At 40.2% G+C, this 12933-nt stretch overlaps 1 protein-coding gene across 5 annotated transcripts in view; it reads right to left on the bottom strand.

The window, feature by feature from the left end:
- The window catches only part of TEC (tec protein tyrosine kinase), a 118459-nt gene that overhangs the window by 73237 nt on the left and 32289 nt on the right, over positions 1-12933 (bottom strand). For 3 of the 5 annotated variants that reach the window (XM_059671751.1, XM_059671753.1, XM_059671752.1), the window contains one exon: positions 11436-11621. In XM_059671751.1, the coding sequence (XP_059527734.1) occupies positions 11436-11621 (186 nt within the window). Of the gene's footprint in view, positions 1-11435; positions 11622-12933 lie in introns of those variants that run through there. The other 2 variants (XM_059671754.1, XM_059671756.1) reach the window with 1 other exon arrangement.

Raw genomic sequence — 12933 nt, 5'->3', positions numbered from 1 at the left:
CTAGAAGAATGAAACCGTTTTGCTTATTGCAGTAATTTCCAAATCTGGGAAGAGCCACACACAAGAACAGAAACTCTGAAACACATTCTACAAAAAGATAAAAGTCGGCGACAATACAACCTACCCAGAATGTCAGCCCTGCTGATACTTACAAAGGTACTTAACTCTATGCCAGCAACAGTCCTAACTACTTCATATCCATTTACTCCTTACAAGCTCCTATGGGGGAAATAATACTATTTGCCCCAGTTTAAAGATGAGGGAAATGAGGCACAGAGGGAGATTAAGTAACTTGTCCATGGTCACAGCTAATAAGCAACAAGTTTGGAATTTGAACCCACACAATCTGGCTCCAGAATACAGTGTCCACTCTTCTAAGTCACGGAAGTTCTATTAACTCAGAGGTGGACCTTAGACTAGAACTGAAGTTCCCTATAATGAAGAAGGAACAGAAAACAGGTGAAAAGCTGGTTCTCAAACCTCAAGGAAAACTTTATCTCATCCAGTGGATGTTGGCCTTTTTTCCTACAGACATTTTAGTCATAACATGTATCCTTTGAAAGTGATTGCTGAAAATAAAGGAATGACCCCGTTTTTAAAAACTTCTGACTTATATATTTGATTTTTAGCACCAGTCTACTCAGCTTTTTCCAAGAAAATTCAACTCTCTACCATTTATTTTGATATTGTACTATAATCAATCAGGACTGAGTTCACCTAAAACATCTATGAACATCAACCTATAAACCAGGAGATCACGGTTCAATTCCTGGTCAAGACATATGCCTGGGTTGCGGGCTCCCCAGAGTGGGGCATGCCGGAGGCAACCAATCAATGATTCTCTCTCATCATTGGTGTTTCTATCTCTCTCTCCTTCTCCCTTCTTCTCTGAAACCAATAAAATATATTTGAAAAATAAACAAATAAATAAAAATCAGCTTACTTAACTATTTTTACAAGTGCTAACCTAACTTACTAATATATTGCGGTAGATTTGTAAGGGTCTTTTTCACTATGATGATGTGCTCTACTGCTGGGACAGACTATGAATGTAATAAATTCATCTTTGAGTTACTTGTGAGTTTTCTCTCTCACAAATCATTTAACGTATCTATGAAATGAACTTTCGTTCCTATTACTTAACCAAAATCACTTTGAAGTCCTTAAGAGTTTCAAACTAAGTATAACTCTTTTCAACTTCTTTCATAGAAGCATTCATAGAGAAATTCTCCTTCTATGGGTCTCTTTTCTGCACCACTCCACGTGATTGAAACGCACAGGGCTCCCGCCACCTCGCAGGGGTACAATGAGGGCAAAGCAAGCACCAATGAAAAACTGTCACGGGCGCTCTCTTCAAGCCAGCGAAGGGAAGGAGGAAGGAAGCACATGCACAGAGGTGGTCAGTGAAGCTACTGTTTAAGGAAGTCCCCTTTGCGGGAAGTAGCAGAGTGTGGTTTAACAGCACACTAGCCAGCGAGATAAGACATTTTGCTTCATCCAGTCAAAGGGCACATCTGTCACTTCGGAGAGGGAGCCTGGCTGGCCCTCAGCGTCTTCACTTGTAAAATACGAGTTGGACAAATTTGATGGTTATGTGTGCAAAACCCCTGTACTTTTGTAAAACCTATGCGATGGAAAATTTAAGAACAGAAGGAAACCTTGAAACCCTGTAGGTATAACCACCCATGTTACACCTGGTAACCCAAGGGCCAGTGAAGTTAGAGTCCGAAATAATCCAGAAATGCACGCGAGTGCAAACAGCAGTGGCACGTAGGGATAAGAACTGAGGTCTCAGGAGGCCCCCTCACAAGAGAGTAGATGCGGCATAAGAAAGTCTGCTGAACCCATAGAAGTAGAACTATGGCTTAATCAGGCTATACACTTAAAAAGCCGGAATCGCTCTAAGTTGTATTTCTAAGAACTTTGGTAAAAAGACAGCGATTAATTCCTCTATCTTAGCATTCTGTGCGTACACTCACTAAATCTTTGTGGTACAAATGATGGATAGGCTAAACTAAATGAGTTGAGTCCTATATATCAAGTAAAAATGTATAGACTCTCTTCTGTCAGGAAAGGTAAGTCTAGATATAGATGATATAGATATAGATGATAGATGTAGATATAGACATAGACATAAACATAGACATAGATACAGACACATATACATAAAGATAGATACAGATACATACACATACACATATAATATATGTATTCCTCTAAAAGGAGTAAAATTCACATGCTACAATCTCACTAGCAGGAACTTACATCTATCCATGTTACTTTTTGCAGTGGCAAATAAAATTAAGAAACAGCTATACCTACATGATTACTTGGAATAAAGATAGAATGAAAAGAGTTTTCTCATACAACTAGGATAATGGGGAGAAAACTCCTTTCCCATAATCTATTAAAAATCACTAGAGATTTCAATGAAGTCTCTTACATAATTTTATTTAACAAAGAAGTTACATTGCATATATTTTGTGCAAGTTTTCATTTCAGGTGATACCAAGTGGAAGTATGCAAATATTATAGACAGTTCTCTAAGAATAAAAATAAAAAGGGTACATGAAGAACTTTGGTAAAAAGACAGTAACGAAAAGGCAGTTTTTAATTCTCTGAGGTAGTTATCATCAAACTTAATATTTATCTCAGAAATACAGTATATTTACAAAACCCAATGGCTAATAATGGCAGGCATTCTCCTAAAAGTCATAGAATTGCTGAATAGCACAGGTGCTTCTAAGCTCCCTCTGCAGATAATTCTCTACATATATATGACCACCACCAACCAGTGGCTAAGAGTTAGAGTGTCCTAAACAGTTCTGGAAACAACTCAAAATGGAGTTTCACTTTCTCAAATTGCTATCTGATTTCTTCTGACAGTTTATATCTTGATTATTTATAATATCCACATTTTAGTTATGGGGAGAGATTAATACTAATAAATGCCAAATAAAAACACAGTTGTATTTCTAAGCTTAGATAAAACATCTCCTCAAAAAGTAAAATGGAGCCCTGGCAGGTTTGCTCAGTGGTTAGAGTGGCGGCTCATGGACCAAAGGGTCATGGGTTCAATTCCCAGTCAAGGGCATGTTCTTCAGGTGCAGGTTTGATCTCCGGCCCTGGTCAGGATGCATGTGGGAGGCAACCAGTTGATGTGTCTCTCTTACATCAATGTTTCTGTCTCTTCCTTCCCCACTCCCTTCCATTCTCTCTCTAAAGATCAATGGAAAAAATATTCACAGGTGAGGAAAAATAAAATAAATAAAATAAAATGGAGAAAAACTGCATGGGAAATCACTATCACAAGGTCTCTCAAGATCTTTTTGCTTAGTCAAATACTAACATATCATCACCATTGTAATTATCACCAAAAAAACTGTTGGAGGCCTCATAAGTGCAAGGTATTGTGTAATGTGTTTAAATTATGAGGCAACAACCTCGGCCCTCGTGATTAGTATGTAATGGGTGAGAAAAACAACAATAAGAATAGTACATCAACTTAACAGCAATTCACAAAAAGCAAGGCATTTACAACCAGGGAGATGGGAAGGGTCTCCCCCTTAAGAAGACTTGTGATGGAGACTGGGTAAGTGGAGGAGAGAAGAACTGTTAGTCACAGCAAGAGCAAAGCTTCAAAAGCAGAAAAGTAACAAGTATTTTTAAGCAAAGGGGTCTGAACAGTCACTAGGTGGTGTCCATTCTGTGAATAACCACATTACTTAAGCTGTATAAGTGCCCTCGCCTTCTTGGGCAACCAAACACATCCATTCCAGAACCAAGGCAGTACAATCAGAGGCTGATACAGAAACATTTGGGTCTGAGTTTTGGTCCAGCCTTACCAACCAACCAGCCTTACCAACCAACCAGCCTTACCAACCAACCAGCTATTTGACCTGGGCAAATAGCTCCTTATCCTTATTTTCCAGAAGGGAAACATTTGGAGGGTCATTCTTTATAGTTCCTTCAAGCTCTAAAATTCTATGGTTCTTTTTTATTACTAATAAAATCACTTATCTCATTGTATGGGTAATAATCAGTTATATAAATCTATATAGGTCTAGAGCAGAACAGGTCCACAAACATACCAAGCTCCCTTTCACCCCAGGGCCTTTGCACATGCTGTTCCCTCTGTATCAAAAGGGCTTTCTCTGCTCAACATTGCTCATACACCAATGTTTCTCTACATGGAGGTCTTCCCCAACCCCTCCCAACTTCTACCACACCCCAAATCTACATAACCTAGATTTTTCTACCAAAGCTTCCTCCACTCATACAATTTGGTCTCTCTTTTAACTGTCCCTCAAGAAAAAGATATCATATTTATCCTCCTCAACAAACACTTTAATAGAAAATAATTACAGAAGTAGCTTCAAAGATTTCTAAGAATCCCCAGCCCAGTAGTTCATGATGCAATAGAGAGAAATGAAACTCGGGTTACAAAATTCATTATGTCAAATACAGTTTGTTTTTTTTAAATATATCTTTATTGATTTCAGAGAGAAAGGGAGAGGGAAAGAGAGATAGAAACATCAATGATGAGAGAGAATCACTGATCGGCTGCCTCCTGCACATCCCCCACTGGGGATCAAGCCCACAACCCAGGCATGTGCCTTTGACTGGAATTGAACCTAGGACCCTTCAGTCCACAGGCTGTCACTATATCCACTGAGCCAAACCAGCCAGGGCAAATATAGTTATTTTTTACAAAAAAATTTGCAAGCACAGCCAGCATGGCTCAGAGGTTGAGTGTCAACCTATGAAACAGGAGGTCACAGTTTGATTCAGGGCACAGGCCCAGGTTGCAGGCCCAATCTCCAGTGTGGGGTGCGCAGGAGGAAGCCAATCAATGATTCTCTCTCATCATTGATGTTTCTATCTCTCTCTCCCTCTCCTTTCCTCTCTGAAATATATATATATATATTTAAATTGAAATAAGTTATACACACTTCCAATTAAGAAAAGTTTCTTTCAAAATAGGCAGGTGGGAAAAGAGAGGTGGAGCAAAACACTTGGTTTATTTCAACTATAATGCCATTTCCCAAACATTCTGGGATTTGTTCTGTCCCAACTGTCTTAAGGGCCTTCACAGCACAGTCGTTTGAATATAGTCAGTAGCAAAATTGCTAAAAAAAAACTTTGATGGAAATTTTACTTTGGGATATCACTAAAAATTGCTAAGAGCTAAGTCTTATGAATAAAATAAACTAGGTAATGTCATTTCTGAACAAAACCCCTGATTTTTCTTACAGCCTTTGTCTCTCTCATCATAATACAAATAAGCAATGAATAAAGCACAACTATCATAGCCAGATCCTACAGTGTCTTTCAAAGTCTAGAATCTTTGTATTATTTCTAGTTTTTAGCAGAGCATGAGAACCAAACCTGTTCCTCATGAAGTATTTTACATGCCTAACAACTGTTTAACACAGAAAAATAAAAAGTTAAAACTGAGGCGAGGGTCCAGATAGGGAAACAGGAATAGTGATTTTTACTCATCGTAGTGGACCAGGCTAAAGTAAACAATTTCTTTGGTGAGATATTATGGCCATCCTAATGACGACCATGAGAATGAGAGTAAGAGAAGAGACTATAATAATTTTAAACCGAATTTCATGTTTGTGAAGTCTCATAGACAATCGTTGACTATTCATGAGATAGTTGGCATTTTATAGTATGCAACAAAGGCAGCATTTCTTCCTTACATTTCTCTTCCTCTCACCACCGATATTTAAAAACTTTATGTCTTGACCAACTAAATGCAATGGGCGATCAGGGATTAGATCCTCAACTTGGCAAGGGGAGGAAGTTGAGAAATAGGTATGATGACATCAGCAAAAAAATAAATAAAATTTGACTACAGACTCAACAATAGTATTGTATGAGTGTTTAAAGTCTTGATTTTGATCATTGTACTGTGGTTATAAAAGAAAATGGTCTTGGTCTTAGACAATATATAATGACCTATAAAGTGATAAAAGGGGCACCATCTACAACTTACTCTCAAATTGTTCAGAAAATAACATGCATAGAGAGAGACAAAGAGAATGATAAAGCAAACTGGACAAAACCATAGGCAAATTCGTAAATCTGATTACTTGAGAGGTTACTTGAGAGTTCCTTCTACTATTCTTGCAACTTTTTCAAAGTTTGAAACTATAGCAAAATATGAAGTTATTAAAAAAAATTTTTCAGAGTCTAGATGAAAGGAATGGCACGCTCCCACCCACCTACCTTCCGTCTTAAGTAGGTTTCTGCTTCCTAGAGAGAAAAAACGCATAGTAAAATGTTATGAAATGAAAATGAATAAATTGGTAAATTAAGAGGATGGATCATATCCTAGTAAATGATTAATTACAAGGAAGTTCAGATCCAGGACAAGAGATTAAGAAGGCAGATATGAATCAGAAGAAGGGACATAAGAAAGGAAATTGAGACACAAGAGAGGAAGTCAATACTACCTTTTTTCAGAAACAAGGAAACTCAACTGCCTACAAGAAAATGAGTTTTCATCCTGGCCGAGTAGTTCATTTGGTTAGAGCAGTGGTCGGCAAACTGCAGCTCGAGAGCCACATGCCGCTCTTTGGCTCCTTGAGTGTGGCCATGAAGTTTCAATCGCACTGTACGTGCACGCCCGCACATGGTATTTTGTTGCCAGGAGCCGGTCCATCCTTGCTGTTTCAAGGGACCTGGCATATATGGCATACTGTTCTTAATATGTTTGCTCACCTTCTTGGCACTATGTGTTTTAACCAAGATTACCTCTCTGAGAAAGGTTGTTTCCCCAGGTAGGGATTTTCCCCTGAAGTTAGGGAGGGAATAAAACCCCTTAACTAAGTGCCAGGCGCGGAATTAATCACTTTAACTATGAACAATCATGCTTAAGCTACATAATCTTTACTCCCTGGAATGGAGATAAGAAACGCCCTAACCTTTGGAATGGAGATTGATAGGATTGGAATCAACTGGTATAAATACAGATGTAACAAGACAACAGAACACAGAACCTACACACAGAACCTACACACAGAACCTACACAGAACCTAGAGACAGAAGAACTTCGCTGGAGAGAACATGGCAAAAGATCCTGGACAGAAACTGGCCACAGAACCTAGGGACAGAACCTAGCGAGAGAACATGGCAAAAGATCCTGGACAGAAACTGGCCACAGAACCTAGAGACAGAACCTAGCGAGAGAACCTGGCTGAAGAACCTAGAGACAGAACCTGGCTACAGAACCTAGATAGAACATGGCAAGAGAACCTGACTAGAACCTGGTGACTGAACCTGGCTGGAGAACCTGGACAGAACCTGGCTGGAGAACCTAGCGAGGGAACATGGCTACAGAACCTGGCTGGAGAACCTGGACAGAACCTGGCTGGAGAACCTAGCGAGGGAACATGGCTACAGAACCTGGCTGGAGAACCTAGCAAGAGAACATGGACACAGAACCTGGCTGGAGAGCCTAACCAGAACTTCGCTGGAGATCCTGACCAGAACTTGGCTAGAGATCCTGGCTAGGCTGCTGATCAACTGAACGCTGTCTCCGTGTCATTCCTTCTTCGCTGACTCCGTCCACACCTTTGGGGACCCCTGGACCTGCTGGGGTTAGACCCCAGCATTTTGTGGAAGAGCCATACTCAATGGGCAGCAGTTTGCCGACCACTGGGTTAGAGCATTGTCCAGATATGCCAAGGTTTCAGGTTCCATCCATGGTCAAGGCACACAAAAGAAGCAACCAATGAATGCATGGATAAGTGGAACAACAAGTCAATGTTTCTCTCACTCTCTCAAATCAATAAATAAAAAAATTTTTAATAATGAAAAAAAATTTAAATAATAAAAGAAAAAATTTCTGGGATAATACAGTTGAGAATTTTCAGAGCCAAAAAAAGTTTCCTTGTACAATAAGCACTGTACTACTTCTATCGAGTGTTTAGAGCTGTATCACTTTTTACAAGCTAGTGAACTATCTGGTAAAGTGTGATGCAAATGCTTCCAATTTCTCTATAGTAAGTAAAAGAAACTTTTCCCAGCCCACACCCATTCTCCAGAATCAGACTGAGAGATACAAATCCTCAGGTAGGATTACAAGTGTCCTGGAAACCTCTGCTTCCCACTGGGAAGTCCCCGTAGTCTAAGGATACAACCAGGAAAGAAACACCTGATCATCCCAGGACTTCAGGAGGCTCTTATCTCTATATCAGGTCTCCAGGCTCCCAGGGCTGGTCCAGAAAACCATCCTCTCTGACCCAGAAGACTCCATAGAAATAAGAGAGTTTCCCCAGGATGCTTAAGAGACTCATGTCACGTCATACTCGTAACTGATTGCCTCAACCATCCTGTCCGTTATCCTGGGTAAAAGACTGAAATTTCAAGCATCTCATTACAAACAATGTTCGGTTTCAGTACAGCTGGAATGAAATGACACGGGACGCACTGGTGGCATTATGGAAAAGGCACTGAACTTGCTTGCAGTGTGACAACCTTTCTGGGTATCATGGTTCATGATGTATGTTTAGGATGAGCCTGCCCTGCCTGTGTCTAAGATTATGGTCTCTCCATCTCTCCTTCCATCCAGCCAGCCCTCCCACCGAGTACCCACTGTGCACTGCGGCCTCAGAAATGCGAAGATAAATAAGCTGTGAACCCTGCCCTCCAAGAGTTTAAAGTCCAATGAAGGACTAAGATATGTAAATGAAGTCAGACAACCAAGATGCCATGATAAAAGTATTTACAGGCACAGAGGGTTGGAGTGGGGTGTGGATTCTACCTTCAGTGGGAAAGAACTAGGAAAGGCTTCAGAGAAGGTGGGGAGGGAGCGGAGTCAGGAAAGATGAGCACGTGCCAGGCACTCAACAAATTTTTGGTGGCTGAAAAAGACAGTGGATGGAGAGAGAGGTCCTGGCAGGAAGGTAGAGAAGGATATCACTCCAAGTAGAACTGACAAAGGCACCATGAGACAGGGCAATTGCAGGTAGAAGATATGGCTGATGCCGGAGGAAGTAGGGTTGTCAATTAGAAAACTGCATTATGCACCTTGTATTCCAAGCTAAGGAGTTTTAACTTGATCCTAGAGAAGATCAAAGAGAAGATACAGGGTTTCAATATCTCTCTGAAGACTCTGTAAACGAAAGATAAATATTCAAGAGTGGAATCAGGTAGAGCAGTAATCCACCTAAGAGAATGGGGTGGGGAGCCACTTTAAAGTTGTAACAAAGAATTCATAGGACCTGGTAATAGATCGGACATGTGCTAGGGTTGAAGCAGTGATGACAAAGGAGGAGTTCAGAGTATGAAGAGATAGAAAATGTATATAAAAGTAATTTCTAAACTATATATACAAACTGGAAGAGCACTGTTTTAAAATGTCCAAGTAGATAGTGGCAGAACCAGGACAAAAACCCTCTCTAGTGTTAATGTTCTTCTATCACAAAGAAAATTTTAAAAATTCATAACTGAAAGTAATAAAAATATACTTGCTTTAAAATACAACTCTACCTGTGTTATAGAAAAAATTAACAGAATTTTTCACTCTTTGGAGTATCAAGGTGGTTTCAAAGATACGCTTTGAAAAAGACAGCCCTGTAATTCATTAGATGTATGATCTTATGCAAGTGTTTAAACTTTCTAAGCCTCACATACTCATTTTTTAAAGGGGGATACTAATAATACAATTTAGCATTGTTTTGAGGGGAAAAGTCATGCATGTAAAGTATTTAGCACAGTGCCTGGCATATATTTGGTGCTCAAAAATTTTTACCAGTATTACCACTGATTTGCAAAAAAGAGTTAACAGAGCTCATCTATGAGACTACTATCTTGGGAAAGGCCGGCTTACAAGGTTGGCCCTTGGCTTAAACCTGAACTCTGGGAGGGCCCTGCCATTCTGAGCACCCATAAGAACAGCTCACTGAGCCTAAACTATTTATACAAACAATATGTTTAAGCTGAACACCTGCTTTCCTTCTGGAGTCTTGAATGTTGGTACATGCTAGGCAGAGGGTACTTACGTGATCAGCCTCCAGTGAAAACCTTGGCTACTGAGTCTCTAATGAGCTTCCTGGTAACAACATTTCATAATTGTCACAATTCGATGCTGGAGGAATTATGCACACCCTTTCTGGCTCCATTGAGAAAGGACTCTTGCAAGCTTATGCCTGGTTTCCTCCAGACTTGCCCCATTTGCCTTTTACTTTTGCTGATTTTGCTTTGTCTCCTTTTACTGTAATAAACCAAATAAACTGTACCTGAAAGTACAACTATATGCTGAGTGCCGTGAGTTCTCCTAACAAATCATCGCACCTGGATGTGGCCTTCGTGATCCGACACAACTAGTCTCCCTACTCCGCGACTTTATAAACTATTTGCCAGTTTCATCCTGGAGCAGCATTACAGAAAACACACCAACCAAGTTAGTAGTACCTAAGTCCAGTTATAAAAAGTTCCTAATTTCTTAGCTAGCAATTGTTGGAGATTTACTCACTACTTGAAAAGTTTTTATTCCACATCGCAACATAGAGAAATCTTTCCTCCCCTTGTTTCCTCCCCGTTATTTCGTGGCCTTTTTCCTGATTAACCCCCAGCCCTGCGCTCCCCTGGATTCCATCGCAATACCACACAGAGCGTCCCCTGGCGTGTCAGATGATCTGACCCACGTGCCATTTAGTTCCCTGAGCAGAATGCAAGATCACTTATGAAACCCCCTTTGTTCTGTGTTATTATGAGTAAGATCAAACAACATAAATTGCCGGGAAGATCAATCACCAGTTCATTAGAATATGCAGAAATGTGAGCTGGTTGTGAGTAATAAGAACAAAGAGGGCACGCCAAAGAGTGGCCCGTCACGGGAACTGAAGCACAGGTTTTCCAATGTCGGGGCTGGAAGGCACGGCGTGCCTGAATTTCCACCTTCCAGAGCAGAATTTCTCAGCACACTCCCAAAGCACAGTGAGCTGTACTTAACAGGAAGAGTTTCAATAAACGCTTATTGCCATCGTATTGAGGGAGCCTGGGGTCCAGAGGACCAAGAGAGGGCAGAGGTCTGTCCCACTTTATGATGAATTGATACAGACACAGTTTCTACGTGTTAAAGAAGACTTTGGTATGTAATACAGTAACTTATGGGAAAGAGCCATGTATACAATATACTTAATGAAGCCCATAAGGATTTAATTTGTTTTCATTAACAGATTAATTTAGTAGGCTGATAGAAAATGTTTACCCATATATACCAAACCCCTAATTAATGAACTTGTGAATATTTATATCCACATCCTAAACTTTATCTTTCAAATCCAAAATAACATATTATTACCTTTACTTCATTATTAACTTAATTAACCTAAAGCTTATTCCATACAATTGGGGACAGTATTACAAAGTAGTAACAACACAGAAATCAGTAAAGCACATTTCAATGGTCTCCTACCTCTGCTCGACCTTCATAATAGGTTAACATGGACTTTGTTAGCACAAAAAGTCTCTCTTTGTAGTTTAAGGGCGATGTCTTCTTTCTCTGCTGTGACCTTTTAATAAGAATCTCTTCTAGAATAGTGTTAAAATTCATCTCGGTCTTCTGATCACTCCTTCTCCTGCCATTGAAGATTCCAGTATTCTAAAGAAAATGAACAGTTGAAATAAAATGTGACATTTTGATTTCCAAGGATGTTGTCATTTCAAATCACCAAAATAAGCCTTGATCCTCCCCACACCCAGAGCCAATAAATGTTATTCTACACACTTGGACTGAGAATGCCAGGTCACAAAAGCTCAACCTCCACTCCACCCCCAGCCTCACTCCCTTCACCCATATCCAGCATTTTACAGAAAACCTAATCAAGGTTTGCCATGATGACGATTCTCTGCTTTGTACCTCCCCAGCATCCCTTAACTTTCTGGCACGCCCTTCTGCTATTTGATTGCAAGGACACAAACATCTCGGATGGAAAAGTACAATTCATCACCTGCATGGCTGACTTAAGCTTCTATTTGAATGGCCTCAGGGTCTTGGCACACAAAACAGACAAGCACGCAGATAAAGTAAATGTGTGAACAAAGTGAATTAGCACTGTGATGGCTATGGTTCACTCTCCAGCTCTGACAAGGACACAATCTTGATCAAACACCCTAATCACAGAGCCACGAGGATGTTCTCTCTCGTCTACACTACCACACTCCACAGTTCTCTTCTCAACCACAAAAGGAAACCCAGTCATAGCTAACCTATTCAGCCCATATTTGAAGCCCCATGTCCAGACTAAGCCTTCTAATATTCAACAAAATTAAACTATCTGAAACTCAGGATACTCAGAAAAGGCCTGAATATTCTTATTTGAGACAAGTGAATTGGTGACAGCCATTTCTTCCCTTCCTTCACACCTTTATAAGACATCATTGTTTATCAAACCATAAATGCAATGGAAGTGGGTGAGCATCGACCTATGAACCAGGAAGTCATGGTTCGATTCCCAGTCAGGGGTCAGAGCACATGCCCAGGCTGCAGGCTCGATCCCCAGTAGGGTGTGTGCAGGAAGCAGCTGATCAAGGATTCACTCTCATCATGGATGTTTCTATCTCTCTCTCCCTCTCCGTTCCTCTCTGAAATCAATAAAAACTTATTAAAATAAAATAAAAGAACATAAGGGGTTACTTGAGACCACAGCCAGAGACTTGACACTGAGCCACTGAAGAATTCCACCATCTTCACACCCAACCTGATCTCAGAAGCACCCTTGCAATTCCCTAGTATTGCTCTGTCGTCATCCAATTAGGCCCTTCCATTTTCCACTTGGTTACTTCATAGCAGCTTAACTCTGTAAATCAGTTCCTTCCTTTATAAAACATGGAAGTAAATACCATGAAGTTATTGTGAGGTTTAATGAGATGTGGAAAAGAACTTCGTTATTTTGAAAACAGTATACAAATGT

The sequence above is a fragment of the Myotis daubentonii genome, chromosome 1 (genome assembly GCF_963259705.1).
Source record: "Myotis daubentonii chromosome 1, mMyoDau2.1, whole genome shotgun sequence".
Lineage (NCBI taxonomy): Eukaryota > Metazoa > Chordata > Mammalia > Chiroptera > Vespertilionidae > Myotis > Myotis daubentonii.
This window is presented reverse-complemented; position numbering and strand designations above follow the sequence as displayed.